Source organism: Pseudonaja textilis, chromosome 10 (assembly GCF_049901715.1).
Source record: "Pseudonaja textilis isolate UNSWEBS1 chromosome 10, rPseTex1.2, whole genome shotgun sequence".
Classification (NCBI taxonomy): Eukaryota; Metazoa; Chordata; class Lepidosauria; order Squamata; family Elapidae; genus Pseudonaja; species Pseudonaja textilis.
In genome coordinates, this window is record NC_141999.1 from 14,134,183 (window position 1) to 14,160,278 (window position 26,096).

Consider the following 26,096-nt stretch of genomic DNA (forward strand, 5'->3'; position numbering starts at 1 on the left):
GGACTGGAATTTAATTTAATTTTCATTTTAAGGAAGAGTGCGTGGCTCAGAGATGCAGTTCGGTGTACTGATGAAAGCATCCGGCTAAAAACTGGGAGATTGTGTGAATTATACATGCAATTCTAAGAGTCCTGGTGGCACAGTGGTTGGAATGCAGTATTGCAGGCTAATTCTGCCTACTGTCAGGAGTTCAATCCTGACCAGCTCAAGGTTATCTCAGCCTTCTATACTTCTGAGGTGGGTAAAACGAGGACCCAGATTATTGAGAGCAATATGCTGACTCTATAAACTACTTAGAGAAGACTGCAAAGCACTATGAAGCTTTAAGAGCTATTGACTTGACTTGAATTCTTTATTGTCATTGTATGCATATACACAGTATACATACAACAAAATTCACATAACACCCAGAGACCAGACCCAACACGCACACACACATGACAATCGCCAAACACCTCTCCACCCGCCAAAATTCCCCGCTTCCTAAAAACACACAAGCATCCACACAACAGACCAAGTAATACTGTCCAACAGCTCACTGATGATGGTCCTTAAGTTCATTGTTAAGTGCAATTATAGCTCTGGGATAAAACTATTCAGAAAACGTGTGGTCCGAGTTTTAATTGTTCTGTGTCTTCTGCCAGAAGGCCACAGTTCACAAAGATTGTGAGCAGGATGCGAAGAATCTGTGAGAATGTTGTGCAACTTCTTCAAACAGGGAGATGCAAAGAGGTCATCCAGGGCTGATAGCTGGAGCCCAATGATATTCTGGACAGTTTTAATGATTCTCTGTAAAGCTTTTTTGTCTGCTACAGAGCTGCTCTCATACCATGCAAGAATGCCGTATGTCAGGACACTCTCAATGGTGCTGCGGTAGTAGGACAGAAGTAGATACTGAGATAGATTTATCTTTCTGAGCATTCTCAGGAAGTACAGCCTCTTCTGTGCCTCTTTTACAAGCATGTTAGCATTTATAGTCCATGAGAGGTCCTCTGAGATATAAGTGCCCAGAAATTTAAAACTGCCAACCCTCTCCACCTTCTCACCATTTATGTACAATGGTAAATGTACATAATTTTATTGCTATTGCTACTCCTGGGTGTAAAGCTACCTGTGTGAACAATACCTTTCTCTCAGCCCTAGGAAGCAGAGCAAGGAAGGAAAGAAGGAAGGAAGGGAAAGGGGAAGGAAGGAAGGAAGGAAGGGTAAAGTCAACTAATAGCTGCTCTGGACATCAGCAGTGCAGATAGTTTGATTCTATTAAGAACACTGCACACTCTGCCTCTGTCTGTCTGTCTGTCTGTCTGTCTGTCTGTCTGTCTGTCTGTCTCTCTCTCTCTCTCTCTCTCTCTCTCTCTCTGTGTGTGTGTGTGTGTGTGTGTCTGTCTCTCTCTTTCTCTCTCACTCACTCACTCACTCACTCTTGTCTGTCTCTCTCTGTCTACTTCTCTAGTCTGTCAGTCTTGATTCCTGGCAACCACGTGGAAAATTATTAGACATAGTTATCTCAGCAACATTTTCAGAAGTTTTGTTTTGTTCGTAGGGCTAGGAAACTACCCAAGGTTACATGGTTGGGGTTATGCCTAAGGTCTAGAACTCTTCAGTCTCCCAGTTTCTAGTCTGGTGCCAGACCACATATAAGATTGTCCTCTATCTCACTCTCATTACTTGCAGAGGGGCTATTCAGCAAGGCATGAAGTAAAGCAGTTCCACTTCACGTCATGGCCAGAACACGGGGTGCCCTACCATGCCACGGGGCTGCTGGCATTCATTCGCAGAGTCAAAGCTTCTACACCTCCTGATGCAGGACCCATAGTTATTCACTGCAGGTATGTCCAAGAATCATAGTTGTTCATTTTGTTGTTGGTTGTTTTGTTCAAAAAAAAAAAAAAGATCTCCATCACAGAATGTGGAAAAATATACCTTTTAAGGAGGATATATGAAAAGTTATAGTCAGAAAATAGCCTTATTACAAGCATGATCACAAAAAAAATATGCCATCATTTTAGAAAAGTATGGCAAGCCACTAATCTCAAATTTCTCCAATGCACTTTTGGGCATCACTGAATGGCATCTACTCTTGTTTATCATCCCATGATTTCAAAATTATTAAAAAATTCCACCACTATCCCCAAAAAGTATCATGCATTTGAAAGGCGAACATGGAAGATGCACTGGGTAGTTCTATTTTCTTATGTGACACATTTTTTTTTTGTTTCTTTGCCGAAGTCTCTCTGCGTGCTCACAATTCCTACTTGGAACAAGAGCCATGGGAAAAATTCTTGAGGTCTTCCCTTGGAGGGTCAGTAGTAGTGTGGGAAACAGGAAAAGTCTAGGCTATGGGAAAGATGACCAGACAATGAAATGTCACTAAGTAAACAACCTACTGTATTATTAAACATTTGCAAAAAAAAATCTCTCCAAATACCTAATAGTGTTTGTGGTGGCCCGGTTGAATGGAATACTTAGGAGCAATTATTAGAAAAGATTGCTATCAATGAAAGAAATACAGTTGTAGTCCTCTCCAAAGCAGAATTTAAGTCAAACTCTTTGCCACAGAAACAGGGTTGGAAGGGACCTTGGAGATCTTCTAGTCCTACCCCTGCTGAAGCAGAAAACCTTATACCAATTCAGACAAATGGTTATCCAATCTCTCTTTGAGAACCTTCTTCTGGAGGCAAGTCATTCCACTGATTAATTGTTCTATCAGGAAATTTCTCCTTAGTTCCAGGTTATTATTTGGCCAAATATTGTAGCCACAAGAAGAAACACTAGTTTCTCATCAAACTGTATTTGTTTCAAGTATTTCCAAATCCTTTCCCTGTTGCCAGATTTTGTAGATGGCAAAGGATAACATAAATTCGTTGATTTTTTTTTTTTGTAGAAGTTGGTAGCTGTGTCTAAATAATTATTAAAAAAAACTACCAACCAGAAAAATAAGATGAAGAGCTGGTTATTATTTTCATGCTTTTCAGTTAAAATAAATAACTCACTTTATTCAGAACTGAAAAGATATTCAGTGGATACAAATTACATTAGTGTTGGATTTTCAATCTATTTGGGTACTGCAGCCTGTCTCTGATATTAAGAAATTAATATCATCATATATCCAATTCTCATTGGATCAAAATTTAGAAAAAATAGAACCAATTTCTTTCCCTTCATCTTTCTCCTCTCTTCCCATTTCCTGATCACCCAAATTTTAAACATGAGGATAAATATGATCAAGGAATGGGAAGATAGACAGTTTTATAGGATTAGAAGATGGATTATTGAAACTCACTTTACTTCTTCTGAATATATTTTGCAGAAGTTGTTGTTGCAAGTTCTCACTTAGTTTAGAATGAATGAAAGAAGTACAAAAAAAATATTCTTCAGCTCATGAACTTGTACCCTGAAGAACATTAGCAATGCTAATGTGATTTAAAATCAAAGGAAGTTCTCTGATATTATATAAAACTCTTATATAAATTATAAGAGGCTCTCTTGAAAATCTTAAAATATGAGAAAAGGGCTTAGAACTCTTTACCAAATTATTTTAAATATATTTTGACAAGTCATCAAGAGTACATGATGAAAACAATTGATAGATCGTCATAACCCCCCACAGAATTGTAATCTATTAACCATAGTCTTTCTAAATTGTGTTAGAGATGTTTTAATCAAGCTAGAACATCTGCAGTGGTGTTGTCCATTTACTTATGGATTTTAATAGAAGATTTTTGAGGAAGTGAGGTAGAGGAGAGCAAAAAACAAACATGAAAAACAGTACAGGTAATCTTCGACTTACAACCACAATTGAGCCCAACATTTCCGTTATTAAATGAGATTTTTGTTAAGTGAGTTTTGCTCCATTTGAGGACATTTCTTACCACACGTTAAGTGAATAACTGAAGTTATTAAGTTAGTGACAGGGTTGTTAAGTGAATCTGGCTTTCTCATTGACCTTGCTTGTCAGAAGGCCGCAAAAGGGGATCATGTGACTCTGGGACATGGCAACCATCATAAATATGAGTCAGTTGCCAGGCATCTGAATTGGGATCATGTGGCAAAAGTTGTAACTGTGAAAAATGGTCCTAAGTCACTTTTTTTATTGCCGATGCAACTATGAACGTTCACTTAATGAACTGTTGTAAGTTGAGGACTATCTGTACTATAATGTTATGGTCATTTTCCCCCAGAACTTATAATATGGGGTAATTAATCAGTTGGCTAACAGTTTTACAATAGAAAACACTGGAAAATTAAAGTGCAGGTTTTCTTGAATCAGTGATACTTAAAAGTGTAGAAAATAGGATTGGATTTTTAAAAAATTTAAAAATTAAGAAACAAGCAACAAGCCATTAATTCAAAATCAAACCAACAAGCCATTAATTTGAAATTGTTTTATTTACATTTGATCCCCAGTTTTTAAGTTGCAACAGCAATGTATTGAATTCCCAGTTGCCTCCATCTGTGCAAATATTTTTTATAGGCACATTTTATATCAACTATTTGAGATGACAAAGGTCTTTCTCCAGCCTCCCAAAATACACAGGAATTTATTTATGTATCACTTTTGTGTATTTCGCTTTCCGGTTTTTAAAATGTGGCATATTTTGTTGACATTAAAATAAAAGCTTTTTTAAAAAAACAAACAGTTACATCTGCAGTTACATTCTTGGAAATGTGCTTCTCCTTTGAATTAAATGTCAAAGAACAAGCACATCCTAATCAAATGAGAATAAGAAGTAGCAGAGGTGAAAAAGGCAGGATAATATTTCAACACAAGAGTAGTATTGTTTTAAACTCCATCCCAAAAGGTAGAACTGAATATGTGAAAACTTGCAGCTAGGAATGTATGCAGAGGGGATCCAAACATGGAGACCATAGCCATATCTTTGAGACGTTTTTATACCACCACCATCTTACAGATACAGATAGATACAGATTAACAGAGTTAGAAGGGATCTTGTAGGTCATCTAGTCCAACCCTCCGCCCAAGCAGACCCTACACCATTTCTGACAGATGGCAGTCCAGCCTCTTTTTGAAAGCTTCCAGTGACGAAGCTCCCACAACTTCTGAAGGCAACTTCTGTTCCATTGGTTGATTGCTCTCCCTGTCAGAAAATTTCTTCTTATTTCTAGGTTGAATCTCACCTTGTTCAGTTTCCATCCGTTATTCCTTGTCTTGCCTTCAGGTGCTTTGGAAAATAGCTTGATCCCCTCCTCTCTGTGTCAGTCCCTCAAATATTGGAACCCTGCTATCATGTCCTCCCCTGGCCCTTCTCTTCATTCAAGAAGCTTCTCTTGGAAGAGAAGTGAAATGTTTTCAAAGGAAAAAAACAAAAACCAAGACTATCCAATGGCCTTTTGGAACAATCTCAGCTGTTGGCTCATCTTGATAGATGGTCTTGTGTTCAGAGATGGAAAGAGCAGGAAGGAATTTCATGAATTGGAATAGACATGGTAATAGGCCAGCCAATGGGAACTGTTTGGTGACTAAGAATCAGCACCTGTTAATGAGCCAGATGGCTTCGTGTTTGGGCATGGCTTAGGGTTACTGGTCTATATATAAGAGTTAGTTTGTCCTTGGATCATTGCTTCTGTAATATATAGCTTCTTATTTATATTGCTTCTGTGATTATGACTTCTGGATTTTGCATGGGTATTATATACATGCATCATACTTTATTGTATATAAACAAGTTTCTTCTATAAATGAATCCTGATGAATTAATTACTTGGGTGCTGGTTGGATTGCTGCAAACTCTGGCACTCCTTCCTTCCCTTCCTCCACCGTCTCTCATCTATCTATCTATCTATCTATCTATCTATCTATCTATCTATCTATCTATCTCCCTCCTACCTACCTACCTACCTACCTACCTACCTACCTACCTGTCCCACCTTTACTATTTTTACAAATAACTCAAGGCAGCGAACATATCCATCACATCTTCCTTTTCCCTACAACAACAACCCTGTGAGATGAGTTGGACAGAGATAGAGGGACTGGCCTAAAATCACTAGGAAAGCTTTCTAGGCTAAGGCCAAGCTAAAACTCTCAGTCTCCTGGTTTTTGGCCTGGTGCCTTAACCACTAGACCAAACTGGTTCTCTTTACCTGTTTTTGTAAAGTCTTATAATTGACCAGCAATCAATATATATGTCTTAACTTGCCCCATAATTCTGGGGGGCAAGAGATGGTAGGGGACACCATTGCCAGTGGTGGGATTTAAATTTTTTTACTACTGGTTCTGTGGGTATGACTTGATGGGAGTGACATGGCTTGGTGGGTGTGGCTTGGTGGGCGTGGCAGGGGAAGGTTACTGCAAAACCTTCATTCCTCCCCATCCCACTAACCTGCTTTCCAGTTCCGTTCTCCTGTGCAGGGCAACAAAAGAAGACTCAGCCAATCAGCTGGGACTCAACGGGAGGCAGAGAACAGATGGGGTGCGGCCAGTCAGAGGTGGTGTTTGCTGGTTCTCCGAACTACTCAAAATTTCCGCTACCAGCTCTCCAGAACTAGTGGGAACCTGCTGAATACCACCTCTGACTATCACATCTGCTTTTCAAAATTCACTTGCAGAGCAAAGCTCCCGACCGTACGCACAATGTGGAATCTCTCCTTTCTAAGTGTTCCTCTGAGCTCCGGAGGCATTCTGTGTTCGATTTGGCTACATGGTGCTTTCTGGGCCAGATAACGGGAACAAAGTGATGAATGAAGGCAGGGGAATTTCCTCCCACTATGAAACACAGACACTTTTTTATTTTGGCCGCCAATTACTTCATCAGTATTCATTCATCAGGGACAACGAGAATAATTAGTTTCCTCAGCTTGCAATCACCGAGAATCACAGCAAGTGATTCATCAGCCCCAGAAATTAGTATATTGGAGGGTTTTAAAGCACACCCTGGAAAAGAGGGGAGAAGGAGCTCCATTGTGCAGCAGTTGGACTTTTGCTATTGACTTGAACTGGTGGGGCTTCTAACCAGAGAAACTGGGGTCATCATATGCTACAGGCATGCTTCCTTTAAGAGAGAGCAAGGGTGTTTTAAGTGGCATTGCAGCGGACTCTTTAAAAAAAATAATCTCTAACAGATATGATTTGTTCCTTATGTAAATACCAAAGACCTGTTTTAGCCTGGGGAGAAAACTTCTGTTTGTTGTATATGGAGAAAGAAATATTGGTCAGGCTCACCACATACTGTAGAACAGGGTCTGCAACCTTAAACACTCAAAGAGCCATTTGGACCTGTTTCCCACAGAAAAGAAAACACCAAGAGCCACAAAACCTGGGTGGGCATGGCCAAGTTAATGTCACTTCCCACCCAGTCACATGACCTTCCCCCTATCACGTCTACCCAGGTTTTGTGGCTCCCGTGTTTTCTGTGGGAAATGGGTCTCTCTCCCTCCCTCCCTCCCTCCCTCTCATTTCTGGTTTTTTTTTGTATTTTACCTTCTCAGGCCAGGCAAGGAATGACTGGGAGGGGAGGGCGAGGGGTGGGGCCAGCCAGTAGTGGGATCACCCAACAGGGAGCCACAGGGATGAAATATTTGTTTTATCATAAAAGGGTATGCAAATTCCCTCTTTTTCACTCGAGCATTGCAACATTGCATATTACCACTACAAAAGGGGCAGAGTTGATATCATGATGTCCTTGATTGGAAATTTTCTACCACGGGGATGTCCAACCTTGGCAACCTTTAAGATCTGTGCACTTCAACTCACAGAATTCCCCAGCCAGTTGAGGTCCACAAATCTTTACGTTGCCAAGGTTGGACACCTCTGCTCTACCATACTGTCCTTTGTGGACTACAGTATTTTCAAAAGAGATTCTTCTATTGACCTAGCCTTAAATCTAGCTCTAGTGCATAAAAGCCTTCTAATGAATCTAAAATATAGTCCAACTTTTGGACCGCATTAAGTTCTCAAACTCTGATATCTAGAAAAGGGCATCAAAAATGTATGAATTCAAAGGAATTCATGAAACAAATATGGAGACATTTCCACATTTTATACCCAGTTTCTTTTCTCATGCTTCTTCAATCTCTGCAGCGCCGGCACTGGACGGACAGGTTGCTACATTGTTCTGGATGTGATGCTGGACATGGCTGAGTGTGAAGGAGTTGTAGACATTTACAATTGTGTGAAGACTCTGTGCTCACGGAGAATCAACATGATTCAGACTGAAGTGAGTTTATCGGGATGGGGTAGGGCAAAGTACATTGTTCCAGGTAAGTTTGAAAGTCTCTGGAGATTTTCAGTCATCCAGGTCATGGTTATCCTAAAAGCGCTTTTTCCAAAAGGCAACTGGTCTTTCTTGAGAAAGAAAGTCTATTTTAGAAAGAACACTTTGGGGCCAAGTTTGAAAGCCTCCTTTGTGGTTGGTATGTATCCTTTGTGGGATAATCAGAACAGCTGGATTCCAAATTATTTCAGGAACAGTTTTACTGTGTAGAATTTTGGTACAAGAGCATTGCAGCCAAATAATGAAATAAAATTCTGTCTTTTCAAGATCTTTCATTTGCTCTATATTGGCTCCTATTTTAGCCCAGGTAGCTTTTCATTTTTACTGCATAGCTATACCAGTTATTTTATTATTGTTTATTAATAATAAATAAAACTATTATTTACTAATAATAAATAAATAATTATTTATTATTATTCAATGTATGATGAGAACATGACAGAAGAGAAGTAAACATATACACACAATCCAAGTAATTATATACAAAACCTCTATCTACAGTGGCCTCATGACTTGGTGTCCAATTCAGCTATCCAGATGATCACCTCTGGTGTTGCTTCGTGCTGATCTTCTAGGGAACCAGAGAACGCACATTGTGGGAAACCTCGTACGATACGTTTAATAGTTTGCATGTCAGCACCACAGCAAGTTAAGCCCATGTTTCCTCAGCTTTAGCAATTTTGAGATGTGTGGACTTCAACTCCCAGAATTTCCCAGGCTGGGGAATTCTAGGAATTAAAGAGTCAACACAACTTAAAGTTGCCAAGGTTGAGAAACACTGAGTTAGACAAAAGGACTTTATCAATTTTGATGAGAGCCATTCCCAATTTCAACTGGAGATATTTTGGATTTTTTATCCGATGTAGTATCTGCTCTGTCACTGGTATAAATGCCTCCCTATCCTAACCAGCCACATCTCAGAAGCAGAAGAAGCTGGTATAGTCCAGGTTAACCAAACACAAGTGCCGGATTTTTGTGTGATATGTTATTCCCAAATAAACATATTATTTAAAATGGGCTAGGATAGTGGTGCAGCTTTGAAACATACATACCCCCTCCCAAAGGGCATTTTAATGATTAAGAAGATCCAATGGGGAAAAGAGAAGTATGACGTATATATCAGGTTCTTATACTGTTCATAGAATCATAGGCTTGAAAGAGGCCTTGGAAATCTTCTAGAATGGTCCCAAATGATCTTTTGGAAAGGAAACATGTTGCAATCAGAGTGGGTTTCAGGATTGTTCAGCCCAGTTCCAACTGTGGATCTCAAGTCTGCTTTGAGCCAATTTTGACCATTTGATTGAGAAGTGGCACATGAATGATGCAGTTCCGATGTTCTGAACAAATCTTCATTACCTTCATTCCTACTAAAGGAGCAATATGTCTTCATCCATGATGCCATATTGGAAGCCTGTCTTTGTGGAGAGACCAGCATTCCCATCAGTGAGTTCAGACCAACATACAAAGAGATGGTTAGGATAGATCCACAGAGCAATTCATCTCAGTTGCGGGAGGAATTTCAGGTGAGTAATTGAAAACTGGAGGTTTTCTGGAAACCTGGGCTCTTGTCCATGTTCCTGTGTTCCCCATTAGTATAATTCCAAATAACAGTTACAGGGAAATAAATGAGCGAAAGAGTTATAGGGAAATAACAGTGAGAGAAGGATATATCTGCATCATATATCGCCAAGAAGCATCTTGGACACTTTGTGACCTGTGGACATCAACTCTCAGAGTTCCTCATGGCTGGCTGAGGAATTCTGGGAGTTGAAGTCCACAAGTTGTAATGTGGCAAGGTTGGAGACCCCTGATCTAATTGATCACGATGAGAAACCAAATGCCGGGCCTTGACGGGCCTTGACTTGATACAGCAGGCTTGTTCTTATGTTCAACCCTGGAAGACGCATCCTTGTATTTTAAACTACAGCTTTTCCTGGAGCACATAGGAATTTGAATAATTTTCTTCTTTTAAAATAGAAAGTGTATTTATTTGGATTTTTATCCTGTCTTCGTTACTTTATAAGTAACTCAGGGCAGCAAGCATTTTATTTATTCATTTGTATCCTGCTTTTATTATTTTTACAAATAACTCAAGGCGGCAAACATATCCAACACATTTTTCTCCTCTTAGTTTCTGCACAACAACAACCCCGTGAAGTGGTCTTGGCTGAGAATGACTAGCCCAAGTCCCCAGCCATCTTTCATGCCTAAGGCAGGATTAAAACTCACAGATTCCTGCTGATTGGCCCAAAGTCATCCAGATGGCTTCCATGCCTAAGGCGGGGCTAGAACTCACAGTCTCTCAGTTTCTAGGCAGCCCCTTAATCTTAGTCTTAAATGGATAGCTGTGATGCTAAATTTCATCTGCCAATAAGATTATAAAATGCTGCCTAATCTGGTTTCTTCATGTTCAGCAGACTCTGAATTCTGTAACACCCCACCTGGATGTGGAGGAGTGCAGCATTGCCCTTCTACCACGCAATCGCGAAAAAAATCGGAGTATGGATGTGCTGCCTCCAGACCGGTGCCTCCCTTTTTTGATCTCCATGGATGGAGACAGCAACAACTACATCAACGCGGCCTTAACTGATGTGAGTTCATTTCTTGGATGGCGGGGATTGGGTGGGAAAGTCATTGGCCAATCCCATCTACATTTCCTTCATTAACTTTAAGCTGTAAAGTTAGGTTCCAAAATTGGATGCTAGGAAAACAGAATCCAAAGAAAAGTTTGACAGAAGTTAGAATAGAATTCTTTATTGGCCAAGTGTAGTTGGACATACAAGGAATTTGTCTTTGGTGCATATGATGTCAGTGTACATAAAAAAAATCCATTCATTAAGAATCATAAGATACAACAAAGGTTTGGGAGACAAAACTTTAGGAACAAATATATAAAAAGCTCAAAGCTTTAAATAAGGTTTTAGAAAATCACTATAAAACTTCTAGGAGGAGGGGAAAAAGTCAACTGTAATTTAGTTGCCCTTATTAGCCAATTTAGACTCATCTCCTCACGCTCCCAATTTTTCAGTTTAGCTACAATTGATTAAGTGCTGCCACCTGGCTAGATAATTTGAGTTCTTTTTTAATTGAAATGAAATTGACTATTGATCAGTATCTCTCTGAACCTCACTAGTTGATAGAATTTGATAATCTCCTGTTGAATTAATACTTTGTTGTGTCTTTGTATGGGTGAATGACGATTTGATATGTAGATCCAACCTTTGTCTTGTATTTGGTCCCCTGGTTAATTCTGTATGTTTCTGAGTCTTGATGCTGTACAGTAGAAGCCAGCCCTTGTACCTCCCTTTAATTTAGTATATCGGACAAACTGTGTCTCTTTAAGCCTCACACGTCAACAGATCTTACAGTTCTCCACACATCTTACAGTTGCCAAGCTTGAGAAACACTGCTGTAGATCAGTGGTGTCCAAACTAGGCAATTTTAAGACTTGTGGAGCTCAACTCCCATAATACCCCAGTCAGCCATGCTGGCTGAGGAATTCTGAGAGCTGAAGTCAACAAGTCTTAAAAGTTGCCAAGGTTGGACGTCCCTGCTCTAGATATTGCAGAATCATAGTTCTAGCATCTGTTGCTGTTGGTGCTGCTGGCACTTATAATGTGGCATGTAGAGGAACATTGGAAGCAGTTTTGCATTAATTCAGAACATTATCTCATACAGTCAAGTGTCAGTAATGCTGTCCAGCATTTAGAAAGCCATTTCTGTGCTTTTCTTTGGCTTCCTTTTGAGTTAGAAAGTTCTGGTTACATCATTACCTCCACCAAAACCCCAGTCGATTGCGTTCATTTTGATGGCATTCTTCTGTCTAGACAATATGATTGAGTTGTATTATTTTATGCCAAAGTGTCATTCAAACAAACGGTATGCTAGCTTCCAGGTAAGAGTAGGGCCAAAGAAAGCTACATTGCCTAAAATAATCAATCACCTCTTTCAATTAACCAAGGAAAAGGCAGCTTGCTAGTAAGAAGGAGAACAATCACTTTGAAAGCCTGCCACCATGCAACGCTCCAAAGGAAAATGAATTGTCAAGGGTGAAAAGTTTCATCTGTATGTTTTTTTCCCCCAGGTCTTTTCTTTTACAATCACAGCACGAAATGATTTGATTGGGATTTGACGTAGGCTAACTCAGTGAAAGAAGGCCGTCCTTCAGAGTCTACCTTAAAACCTTATTTCTTCTATCCTTATTTCTTAAAAAAAAAACACCAGTATTTTCAAAAAACATTTGAGCAAAGGGCAACTATTCCATTCATGGGTACTTTAATGGAGCATTATTATGAGTCTGGATCTAGGAATAAGTGGCTTGACTATCTTTACAAGCTGTTTATGAAACACTATTTTTAATGCCACTAACATAAACAATTATTATTACATGTATAAAGAAGTCATATAAGCTGCATTTCATTTTGATTTGATCAAATCAGCTTTAATTATTTTCCTGGATTTTCATTAGGGCAAGCCCAATTTTAGGACTGTACTTCCCAACCCACAGAAATGTTCATTTTCCAAAATTCTAGGGCCATCTTCATGGCTGGTTAGGGACTTCTTGGAGTCAAAGTCCACAAGTTGTTAAAGTTTGGAAAACCCTGATCTAAATGATGTATATCTTCTCAATTTTTATTCTAGGATAAAAATACAGGGCGTCTCAACTCTGGCAACTTTAAGATGTGTGGACTTCAAGTGGCCGAGGAATTCTGGGAGTTGTTGTCTTCAGGTGTTAAAACTTGCCAACATTAGAAATCCCATTCTGAACATTTCATCATCTAAAGCTCCTTTTGTTCAGTGCTTTTAACCAGCTAAGTTTCAATTGTGATTGGTGAGCAGACTTCATATAAGAATGGCCTTGTTGGAACTGGGTAAGGTTCAACTTAATGCCAGCCTAATTTTTTTAAAAAAAGAAAGAACCAAGAGCAGATAATGTGCTTCTCCAACGCTTCGAATAAATGGTATTGAAGGACTGAGATGTTTGTATTGGGAGTATGTGTAAAAATCTACCTCACCCAGAATTCTGAGAGTTGAAGTCCATGCAACCGAAAGTAGCAGAGGTTGATAAACACCGCAATACCCACTGAAACATTGCTTCAGTTTTTGTTTCCTACCTGCTTTTACCAATCTTTTTTGTTCTCTAGAGCTACACCAAGAGTGCTGCTTTCATTGTAACCTTGCACCCCCTACAAAACACTACAACGGATTTCTGGAGGTTGGTATATGACTATGGCTGCACCTCCATCATTATGCTAAACCAGCTCAACCAGTCCAATTCTGCCTGGGTAAGTGAGAGAGATTGTCATATGACTATTTCTATTGTACTAGTAATTTTGTTCCAGATCTGTAAAGTGTTGCAGTAGGAACAGGGGGACCCATATTCAAGGTCCTCCTTCAGATGTAAAACCTCGCTGATAATTTGGGATCGCTCACTCTGAGTTCAGCCTATCCCACATTTGCCTCACCTTCTGCCCACCGAGCAGTTCGAAAGTATGTTAAATGCGAATAGATAAATAGGTATCACCGTGGTGGGAAGACATAATGGTGCTTTGTGTGTTAGAATCCTGTTGGTGCTGGACCTTCCTAGTTGCAACGCCTGTTTTGGGATGCAACGTTGACGGAGAGAGAGGATCCCGGATGACATTGTAGGATAGCTGCTCATCTTTCTTTCTGGTGTGGAACTGTGGCACATCTTGGGAAGCGCGCAAACGTAAACCAAACAGGGCTTGCAGTCATAGGCAGCCAAGCTATTTCTCTGCATTAGCTTTGTTGTCTCCTGGCTAACGTAACATCACCATATGCTAAACAAATAAATGAATAAACCTACCCTACAGAGTTATTCTTGTGGGAAAAGTACTGAAAACACTACAGTACTTTGAGTTTCTGGAGAAAAGGCAGAAATCTAAATAACAAATATGCCCACTGAGCAGGTACTTTACCCTGAGCAAAGAGAAAAAAAAAAGATGGGATGAAATAGTTAAATGATAAGCAGGGTTGGAATAGCAAATAACTCAAACACATCGAGGTAGTAAGTCCTGGACTCTTTAGCCAACCTTATATCAGTTTATCTTTCATTGCTGGTTTGGGGTGCAAAACTTGCCATTTGTCATCGCCTCTTTCTTTGACCCAAGATCCCCTCAAAATAATTTTTAAAATTAGTTGCCATTTGTGCTTTCTCCCCCACCCCTTCTTGTTTAGATTTTAGGTCTTTTATAGGCAGAATGCTTGAAGCAGCATAGGCTTAAGGCTATTTTTTCTTTACTCCTTAAATAGCTAAGAATGGAGTCTGGCTAGAGCAATGTTTGGAATATGTCCATCCACATGCTGTGCAGATGCTGCTGCTGCCCTCCAGCCAATGGAAGTTGTGCATTCAATGGCAAAGAACAGTCACAGCCAGTCACCCTAGATTTATTGTTTTAAAAGAAAAGGGGGAAGTGAGCAAAACACAGCCAGCCATTGGCTACTGTTGAGATAGTTTTGTAGGCGCACGGCTAAAGGGTATTTGGCCATTGAAAGTCAGCTGAAGAGGCCTTGGTGACCTGCTTCTCTGATCATTACGGTTTGCTGAAATAAATCACAGATGATTGGGTTTGCACAGTGGACTGAGCTGGAAGCTGGCAACTAAATGACCAGAGGAGACCATTCTGGGAGACCATTCAATCAATGGGTGGGAGGACTGCTGCCATGCTTTTAAGTGACATTAGGTGGCATAATGCAACCTTCTCCAACCTGGTGTCTTCCAGTATGTAGGTGCATAATCTATAGATCCTTCAAATCTAAATCCATAGAATGTTTATGCTTGCCTTTGCCATCCTGGAGCCTTTGAACATGCCTAGGCCCTCTGAGGAATTCTGGAATTTGATGCTTAGGCAAAGGCAAGGATATGGATTTAATTTTAAATCCTATGGATTTAATTTTGGGTTTATGTAGCAATAGCAATAGCACTTAGACTTATATACCACTTTACAGCCTTCTCTAAATGGTTTACAGAATACAGAGTTAGCATATTGCCCACAACAATCTTTGGGCCTTCATTTTACTCACCTCGGGAAAAATGGAAGGCTGAGTCAACCCTGAACCTGTTGAGATTTGAACTGCCAAATTGCAGTCAGCCGGCAGTCAGCAGAAGTAGCCTGCAGTACTGCACTCTGCACCACTGTGGCTCATGTATTTAGATCTTCAAACTGTGAAGCATTTGGGAAGTTTGAGTCTTCCTCCCTAAAACTTCAAAGCACTCTTGTTGGGTTCGTGGCAGCTTTAAGAACCTATTACAAGTCCATAATGTTAATTTGCTTGATTTGTTTTTTAAAAGCACAACATTAATACTGTAGACTCTTAATGGACACCTTCATTAAATGGATGATTTTATGAGTCAAGATCAGACACTTCCAGGGCCAATGACCCAACTTATTGTCGTACTACTGATACTGAATCAAGGAGACAAATGAATTAAAGGACCCCCCTTTGAGTCAGGATGAGTGTTCTTTTGTCAGTCTTGCTGGCTGAGTTAAAGGGGACCACTGCGTGCTTAATAAACAGAAGAGGAAAATAAACATTATTCTCAGTGCTACCATATCAGGAGGTCTAGTAATACTGCAGGGCCAAAGGGAGTTTATTCAGGAGTGAAATTAACTCTGGAAGCAATTGACACAGAAGGAAATCCAAGCAGTGAACTCTGTTGCAAGAGGGCGATCTGGATAACTGGGAAAGAGAAGAGAGGCAGAACTATTTTCATCCTACATAAGAAACTCTGGTTCTTCTTTGGTCTTCGTAATCAGAGTTGTGTAGCACATTTAACCAAGTCAATTGAAAACTTTCAGCTTGTGTCTGTACAGCATGCTAAGTGGGGTTATTTTTAACTTTTCATGTACAATTTCACAGCTTATTCCATTCTGTGAGTTCATCCTTTTGGATGAGTTTATGATTCAGATCCAGAAAATGGGCTAATTTAAACAGATGAACTTTCTTTAGGTCTGAACTTTGATCATGTGACCATGGGGATGCTGCAATGGTTGTAAGCGTGAAAAAATGGTCATAAATGGTTTTTTTCAGTGCTTTTGCAACTTTGAACGGTCACTAAATGAACTGTTGTAAGTCGAGGACTACCTGTATTATTTAAATACATTTGCTATCCAATGTAACCTGAATTGTTAGATGGACTGAAAAGGCTAAATGTTGGGTTAAAGTTCATTGACAAACAAGTGGGTTTTGTGTTGATATTTCCATCCTGGTAGTTGCCGTAGGGCAGGGTCAGCAACCCGCAGCTCCAGAGCCATACGTGGCTCTTTCATCCCTCTGCTGTGGTTCCCTGTCCCCAGTCAGTAAAAGGAAAAAGGATGCTGCGCTAGGAGAACTCTCTATGGTGGGGGAACCGGACTTCTGGTTGGTAAAAGGAAAAAGGAAGCTGTTCTAGGAGGAGACTCTATGGTGGAGGAACCAGACTTCCGGTCAGCTCCAGAATTGAATGGGGGGCTTCTTGTTAGGACTTTTGTGGCTCTTTGAGTGTTTAAGGTTGCCGACCTCTGCCGTAGGGATTGAAGTTGGTGAGGCAGGAATAGCAGTTTTCATGCTGGAGAGAGACTCATTCTGTCCATGGAGATCAGAGTGATCAGGAGAAGAGGCAAACATCCATTGACTCAAAAGAACAGGAGGGAAAATCCTTGAATTACAACCTGGGAACAAGGACCTTTTCAATGGCTACGACTTCTGTCTACTGCAGTGGACCAATTCGTTGGGTCATGCCTATTCCTGACTACATATTTACAGGGATAAGATTTACAGCTGAACATGGTCTGAAAACAATCTCGTTCATAATTCCCCAAGTAGACAATGCATCAGTTTGGCTGTGCCAGATAAATGAATATCAAGAGTCCTTCCTATCAGTCATCATTCCCTGCCACTTTAATATCAAGCAATATTAAACCTTGTCCTGATGTATCCTAGGTGGGATTGGCTGAAAACAAACCTTGATTGAAGGGGAGGTTGATGACATTGAATTGCTTTCCTGTGAGAGAGAGAGGGGGGAAAAAACAGATGAGATTTATTCATTTAGAGAAAGAGGGACCAGAAGTGGTTGCGTGCAGGAAAGAGTGATGAGTTTTACAATTGCACATAAAAGCAAAATACTGTAAAGGTTGCTCGATTCCACAATGCAGGGATTACCGTGCAGGGATTATTCTTTGTTAGGAGAATAACAAAGTAAAATAACCAATGGGCATAAAAGTGGAGGCAAACTTTAGAAGTTTAGGGGAAGGGGAGAGAAGAAACATTTAATGGTGAACGGGAAGAGAGAATGGCAAAGTTGAATCCACTGAAGCATGCATCAACTCTTGTCTTCAACCTTAAAATTTTGAAATCACCCTTCTATCTTTGCTCTCCCTGGTTGAGTTTGCACAACATATTAACTCCAAACCAAATGCACCATATTATGCCTTATTAGGTTAAGTAAATCTATCTCTACAGTGCCATGTATTCATGCTACTGTTTGCTCCTCTTTTTTAAAGCCTTGTTTACAGTATTGGCCAGAACCAGGCCTTCAGCAATATGGACCGATGCAGGTGGAATATATATCTCGGTCAAGTGATGAAGATGTGGTAGCCCGTCTTTTCCGGGTGCAGAATATAACACGGGTGAGTTTGCTCTAAACGTCTGCACTGTTTTGTTTTGGGTTTTTAAACTAAATCAATCCTTCCTTCCTTCCTTCCTTCCTTCCTTCCTTCCTTCCTTCCTTCCTTCCTTCCTTCCTTCCTTCCTTCCTTCCTTCCTTCCTTCCCTCCCTCCCTCCTTCCTTCCTTCCTTCGTTTCTTTCTTTCTTTCTTTCTTTAAGAAAATTTGATCTGAGAGGAATGGAAAGGGGAAAGGGGTTTGCACTGTGGTCATTTGGGGTAATTCTTTTCTTTTTCCACCAGCAATAATTGTAATGTAATAGTTTTTTGGTTTCTTGGCTGGTAGTTTAAGACTTTTTCTGTAGTCCTGTAATTGGACAGTAGAGAAACATGTCCAATTTGACTGCAGAACAAAATTGAATGATCAATGTAATCTGATAATATTGGAAGAAGTAGGCAATTTTGTTTATACAAGAATTGGAGGTATGGTTAAGAGGTGAGGTCGCCAAGTTTCTACATGAAACCCAACTGCTGTTCAGGGTTAAAAAAAAGGATTTTAAATTGTAATTAGGAAGTTATTGCAAGTTTCTGTCACTGGAGGGTTAACACACACCTCCATCAATCTCATCAAAACTAGTTTGCAACCATTGTCAGGAGCTCACTGAGAGATTGGGAGCATGGAGAGGCTCAGCCTCTCCAATGGAGAGGCAATGGATAGAAGAAATGAGGAAACCATCTTATTTGTTTATTTATTAAATTTATATTTATGTTATTATTTATTTATTTATATCTTACCTTTATTATTTTTACAAATAACTCAAGGTAGAAAACATATCCAATATGCCTTCCTCCTCCTATTTTCCCCACAACAACCCTGTGAGGTGGGTTGGACTGTCAACTCCACTGGCTTTCATGGTTAAGATGGGGCTAGTTCTTTCTCTCAATATATATTGTACATATGTTATATGCCACCCATCTCAGTGATAAGCTGACTCTTATCTGACGTAGAAGTCATCTCCACTTAATGACCCCATAATCCCTTGTGGGGTGGAGTCTGGGCAACTGAAGGGAGCAAGCAGAGTTAATGGCCGGATGCTCTTCTTGTCACCAATGCGGGGTTTTGTTCAGCAGATATATTCTCACTGTGCCCTGAGAGAGAAATACCTGCCTCTACTTAGGATTGAACTCACAACCTCCTGACTGTGAGGCGAGAGCTCCGCTTCTAGGCCATCGCACCACTCCACTCTATCAGACATAGAAGTGCCTGGGAAGAAAAGGACTTGATTGTTAACTCAGTGTAGACTAGCTAAACATTTCACTGTCTTTAGGGAGTGGTCACTATTTACAGGCCAGTGTGGCTGAGTGAAGGAGTTTGCATAGTATTCTCTCTCCACTGAGAGATCTTTACCAAGAGCTCGAAAAGGATCTCTCCAATGTGAATGAGCGGGCCTCAGGATGACCAATACAGGTGCTGGGAGCAACCATGAAACAGGGCAGATGTCTTCCTCCCTAGGTGGACAACCCTTTTGATTCCAGCCAATTGACTGCTGTGTGATTCACAATGCTGGCTTAGATAAGCTTTGATGTGATCCAGCACAACCCTTCTAAGGTCTTTATGGGGCTAACCTTCCCTCGGGGCCTTCCCAAATTAGCCCTGTTTTGTTATTATGTCAATTATCCACATTCAATTAGTTCAGTCCATTCCATCTCGTGTTGATGTTTTCAAAAGACATGAACGTGCCTGTCTTTTGTGCATTTTGTAAAAGACAGAGAATTGTGTCTTGTGTTAGAGTAGGAAAACCGACCTCAGCAGTTTGCTTCAGAAAGAGACTGGATGAAAGATTTAACCACCAGCTGTGGTGGCACAGTGCTTAGAATGCAGCATTGCATGCTAACTCTGCCCACAGCCAGGAGTTCGATCCTGACTGGCTCAAGGTTGACTCAGCTTTCTCTTCTTTTGAGACTGATAAAAAGAGGACCCAAATTGTTGAGGGCAATATGCTGATATTGTAAACCATTTAGAGAGTACTTTAAAGAGTACTATATAAAGCGCTATATAAGTCTAAGTCAGTGGTGGGATTCAGCCAGTTTGCACTGGTTTGGGTGAACTGGTTGTTAAATTATTTGAATCCCATCACTGGCCTAAGTGCTATTTCTGGAAGCTTCTCTTTAAACTGAATGTAAAATTGAACTCGACCAAATGCTCTCCAAATACATTAGATCAGAATCTCCACAAACTTCCAGCCCCTATTTTGAGGGTAGATACTGTTTGGGGATTATAGGAACTGTGGTCCTGATAGCTCCCTGATTCAGAAAGATTTCATTTGAAAGGAAAGGAAAACACAGATGAAAATCTCCACTGCAGGTTGCTCAGAAACTAGTAGACGATTTTTCTCTTTTTCAATATAGTGTTTCTCCTGTCCCAAGTCATTACAGTGGCATTAATAATGCCATCCACGGAGAGTCAGTCTGAAAACCTGTTTTGAGCCCCGTAGGAGTTCCATCCTTTCCACTGATTTTGTACCGAGCTTTCCATCCAGTGCTGTTAAATTCTAGGCTTGCTTAGCGGTAATCCCTCCTCATTCCATTCCATACTAACTACATTATATTGCAAATCTAACTATATTATGAAAGTATTACAGGGCCTCATTTCCTTATCCCTGCTTCCCTGCTCTTTCCTTTTCCATCTCTCTCTTCGATGATGATGATGATGATGTGGTGAATACTAAATGAATGCAAGCAGCCAACGGCCATTGACTGCTAGGAGCCGGCTGGCTGGCTGCAAATGTAGTAGGGCTGGTGCATTCTTTACAACTGTAAAGAATTACAATTGGAAGGGGTGGTATGGAATTTTTGGGAGTGCAAATACAGTAGTGTTATAAAAAGGTTGTGCTTTTCTGGCTTTCGTACACCAGTAAGCACCTCTTCCAAAACATTTTTGAAACAAGTGTAGCTCTAACACAGGTAGTCCTTGACCTACAATGAGTCCACAATCTCCATTGCTAAGCAGGGCAGCTATTAAATGAGACACGCCTGATATTACAACTTTTTCTTGCCAGATTATTAAGTGAATCACTGCAGCTATTAAGTGAATCACGAGGTTGTTAAGTGAATCTGGCCTCTCTGGTTGACTTGGTTGGAAGCCAGCTGGGAAGGTCACAAATGGCAATCTGCAACCATTATAAATTCACTGATTGTAAGTGTGAGGACCAGTCGTAAGTCACTTTTTTCAGTGGCTTTGTAACTTTTGAATGTAACTAACCAAGTGATTGTAAGTCAAGGGCTATTTCTACCTACAGATGGGACTATGCGTGTGTCTGTGTACAAGGTGGTGGAGTTCATGCAGGTAGTCCTCAACTTACAGAATTCACTTAGTGACTGTTCAAAGTTACAACAGCACTGAAAAAAGTGAGCTATGAGCATTTTTCACACTTACCACCATTGCAACAATCTCCTGGTCATGTGATCAAAATTCAGGCACTTGGCAACTGACTCATATTTATGACCTTTGCCAGGGTCCCGGGATCATGTGATCATGTTTTGTGACATTCTGACAAGCAAAATCAATGGGGAAGCCAGATTCACCTAACAACAGTGTTACTAATTTAAGAACTGCAGTGATTCACTTAACAACTGTGGCAAAAAAGGTCGTAAAACGGGGCAAAATTACTTAACAAATGTCTCACTCCAGAGGTGGTATTCAGCAGGTTCTCACTGGTTCTGGAGAACTGGTAGCGGAAATTTTGAGTAGTTTGGAGAACCAGCAAATACCACCTCTGACTGGTCCTGCCCCCATCTATTCTCTGCCTCCCATTGAGTCCCAGTTGATCAGCTGGGTCTTCTTTTATTGCCCTGTACAGGAGAATGGAGCTGGAAAGCAGGTTAGTGGGGTGGGGAGGGAATGGAGATTTTGCAGTAACCTTCTCCCCCCTGCCACACCCAACAAGCCAAGCTCACCAAGCAACACCATGCCACGCCCACAGAACCGGTAGTAAAAAAATTTGAATCCTACCACTGTCTCACTCAGCAACATAAATTTTGGGCTCAATTTTGATCGTAAGTCGAGGACTTTCTGTATTCAGGAAGAAGTCCAAAGAAACAGTGACTCAGAACCAAATAAGAGCCGCTCATTTTATTCTTCTATCATGCCCCATGAAATGTCCTGAGCCTCTCAGCTGATTTACAGCGGATGCTCTAAAATTCATTCTGGAAGGAATACATTAATAGCTTTAATTTTCTCCATCTCTTTATTATTATTTTTTAAAAAAATTATCAGCATGTAGCATCATCAGAAGCACAAGGAATCTTGATATGCTTGTACACTTGGTTGGTTATGTATCTATTAGATCCAGTTGTTTTTTTTCCTCCACAGCTAAACAGTTGAAAATTTTTGAGCAGTATTGTCTCAGTAGAATTGCCTGTGATTCACGTGGTACTAAGTAGGTAATTCCCTATTTTCATGAATCACAGACTCCCTGCTATAAAATAATGTAAGCCAGTTGGTTAGCAACTACAGGACTGAGACCCAACAATGAGTCATATTGTAAATGAAGTTGGGTACAACTAGGGGAGCCTCATCTTAACTCAATTATGGGGTAGAATTTTAGGGCAGAAGTTCAGCTGGGTAGGTTTACCTCATTTTGAAGTGAAGTTTTGAATATTATTACTGTCTGAAAAGACCTTTCTCCCTCTTACTGTTTGTCCTAGATATGCAATGGTTGAAATTCAGCTCTCTTTCCTGTTTCTATGCCCTAGATTAGAACAATATTTCCTGACCATGAACCCTTCCCAGAATTCTGTAACTAGCTTCATCATTTCTAAGAATTCTGGGAATTGACATCTTTGGGCAATCCATCTCCAGAGAGTTTTTGAATGACATTCTTAAGTGTTTCTTCTAAAAGCAAACAACGGAATATCACAGAGACAAAAAATAAATTTGATTCAATTTCTTAACATTGAACCCAAAATCTGGTTAATAAGATTATTCTCTCATGGTGCACATTCCCTCTTAATAAAATTTGCCATTTGATGAGGTTTCTGGGACTAAATTCAAAGATTTGGGGAGCTGTGAATGATTTAGTGCAAGGTTTCCCAAAATTTGGCACTTGAACACAAATTCCTTCAACTCACAGAATTCCCCAGCCAATTTAGCTGACCCGTCTTAAAATTGCCAAGATTGAGCAACCCAGGTTTAGGGTATTCTTATCCTAGAAGAAAAAACAAGGAGATGGAGAGCTAATACACCTATCAGATTCCAAATTATGTTTCATCCAGGAACAGCTGGCTTTAGCAAACACTTTTTTAAAAAAAAAATTGTTTTCATTATACATTTTCATTTATTATACATCATGTTTCCATTTCTACAACGCCAGTGCACTGTTGTATCAAATCTCATTTAAGTGTAGATAGTTTTACACACGCTGATTATAACCATTTTTCTCATAATTATACAATGTAATTTCTTTTGAATATACATATTATTTTACACCATAATTATAAACATTATCCTCATAGTTATACCATATAGTCTTCAACTCTAGTCACTCTATAAACTATAATCTGTAGTCAAGTACAATCCATTGGTAATATTACTTGTAGCGTACATACGTATGTGTGTATTTACTTCTGTTTTGTTAATATTTTCCATCATAAAGTTACTAATCTCTGCATCTGTTTTCTAACCATTTGTACAGTAGATCCCATGTTAAATAATACTCTGTATCATTTATACTCAGTAGATCCATGTTAAATAATAACAGCAACTAGAATCACATATGCACAAAACTGGAAAAATGAAAGTATACCTATGGATGAAAAGGTATTAAAAATATATTAGAATGTGCCGAAATAGACAGGCTAATGATGTAACCATTTCTTCTTTATCCTTAATTTCCATCGTTAACCTGTCCATTTCAGCACATTCTATTTTTTAAAAAATACCTTTTCATCCTGTAGGGATACTTTCATTTTTCCAGTTTGTGTAAATGTGGATATTTGTGTAATCTAGGATAGCTGCTGTTATTACATATAATATGAAGTATGTAATTCTTGTATTGTATTTCCCCGGTAGTATACCTAATAACAACAATTCTGGTTTTAGATCTATTTGTTGTGCTGTCATTTCTTCTAACCACCTTTTTTATCTTTAACCAATACGGCTTTAGCAAACTCTTGACAAGAAGAGAACTAATAACAGGACTTTTCTAGTTACAGGAAGGACACTTGATGGTCCGGCATTTTCAGTACCTGCGGTGGTCAGCATACAGAGATGTTCCAGATTCAAAAAAGTCTTTTCTGAATTTATTAGCCCAAGTAGAGAAGTGGCAAGGAGAAAACGGCAATGGCAGGACCATTGTCCATTGTTTGTAAGTATTCCTTGGGATTAAGTGGGAAGAGACCAATGGAGAACCAATGTTTCTCAAGTGAGGGAGATGGTATTCTTGTCTCCAAGTCAATGCCTCACTGTTGTCTGCCTTGTTAGCAACAGAATTCAGATAGGATCGTGGGGTTCTGTGGATTGGAACTCTTCATAGGCAGAGAGTCTACATGGAAGTAGTTGAAATAGTACTGTAGATAAATGTCCTTTTGCAAATCCTGTGACTGTGATTACTAATGCCAGTGTTTCTGCAGAGTCTTGTATAGGAAAGATTAAGATCTGTCAAGACCGTAAGCCCTACTGTGAGCCTACTATTATATCCTGGCCAATAAGCAGAAATTAATCCTAAGCGTCCTGATTTGCATATAATGAAAACCATGGTTTAAATAAGCCATGATTTCAGCATGGATGCTTGTCCAAGGAAGAATGGAAGAGGAGCAGGGCGAAGACAACACTGTCCTAGGCTGGGTAGAATCAAGATCAAGTGAAGTGTTAGAAAACTTTATAATCCCTTGGTAAAATCACACTTGGAATACTGCATCCAGTTTTGATCTCATCACGATATAAAAAAGACATTGAGACTCTGGAAAGAGTACAGAGAAGAGCAACAAAGATGATTAAGAGGCTAAAACCTATGAAGAACGGTTCATAAATAAATTGGTTATGTCCAGTGAAAAGAAGGAGTAGGAGTGACTTGATAGCAGTGTTCCAATATTTGAGGTGCTACCACAAAGAGGAGGGAGTCAAGCTATTTGACAAAGCAGCAGAGAGCAAGACAAGAAACAATGGATGGGATACTAAGCAAGAAGAGAACTAACCTAAAAATAAGGAAAAATTTCCGGACAGTGAGTACAATAAATAAGAAACTAGTGGAATGGCTTGCCTTCAGAAGTTGTGGGTTCTCCATCACTGGAGGCTTTGAAGAAGAAATTGGATAGCCACTTATCTGAAAAGGTATCAGGTTTCCTTGCTGAAGAAGTTCATTTCCAACAGTTATTCTGTTAAACAGATTGCATGGGCCTAAGGCAGGTTCTTGAATAGTTTAATGATCCAATTAATGATTAAGCTATAGTTTAATGATCTAAGTTTGTTTGGTCTAACCAGACCAGAGGATTTTGTGTCCTGTGCACGTGTTTATTAAGCACATGGATACAATTAAATTGTATGGAAATGTAACCCTAGGCCTCGAACCTTTTCTCCTCGGTATCCCTATTCACCTCATTAACTCAATATTTCACAAGTTCTGCCCAGAAATCTGAAAAAAAAACTTCTCTTAAGTCACAAGGCTAATGCAATGTGCAGAAAAAAAAGCAGGTTAAGCTTCATCTAAGTAAAGGAGCTGCAACTGGGAATCAAAAGCAGCCAAAACCAATTTCAAAAGGTATCTGAGAGAAAAAAAAATTTCACTCACTGTGTTGCTCTTCAGTTGTTGACTTTTGGTTCAACAACATCCACACTCCAAGAGAACAAGCACGCTTCCAAGTTGACAAGGGCATCCAGCAGTGAAACAGCCAAATTAAGGTTGTGCATTAGTCTAAAGATAATTTGGCACCATGTCTGCAAATTCCAGAGGGAAAGGAATTGAGGAAAGAAAGGAGGAGAGAATAGGAGGCTTTGGCTCATAAACAGCCATCTTGTATACATCTGCTTAATTTGATTATATCAAGTGTGAAGGATTTATTAGCTCTGAAGGGAATCCATGCCCAGAAGAATTTACAGCGTAAGCTGGCAACATGCCCTTATACTGCTGGGAGAGAAACTAATTGTGCTTGGGTCACACCAGTTTACATAAAGCCAAACAGGTGCTTGAGTAGCAACACTTGAAGCGGCTTAATCTTATACTCGGAGTTTGAGACAGTGACAATATCACGCACAGGTGTT

At 39.9% G+C, this 26,096-nt stretch overlaps 1 protein-coding gene across 5 annotated transcripts in view; it reads left to right on the top strand.

The window, feature by feature from the left end:
- PTPRU (protein tyrosine phosphatase receptor type U) overlaps window positions 1–26,096 on the top strand; it is a 385,271-nt gene that overhangs the window by 340,702 nt on the left and 18,473 nt on the right. For 3 of the 5 annotated variants that reach the window (XM_087939817.1, XM_087939816.1, XM_026702462.2), the window contains 7 exons: window positions 1,675–1,829; window positions 8,042–8,177; window positions 9,608–9,757; window positions 10,652–10,825; window positions 13,379–13,519; window positions 17,738–17,863; window positions 24,047–24,204. In XM_087939817.1, the coding sequence (XP_087795943.1) occupies window positions 1,675–1,829; window positions 8,042–8,177; window positions 9,608–9,757; window positions 10,652–10,825; window positions 13,379–13,519; window positions 17,738–17,863; window positions 24,047–24,204 (1,040 nt within the window). Of the gene's footprint in view, window positions 1–1,674; window positions 1,830–8,041; window positions 8,178–9,607; window positions 9,758–10,648; window positions 10,826–13,378; window positions 13,520–17,737; window positions 17,864–24,046; window positions 24,205–26,096 lie in introns of all 5 variants that reach the window. The other 2 variants (XM_087939815.1, XM_026702461.2) reach the window with 1 other exon arrangement.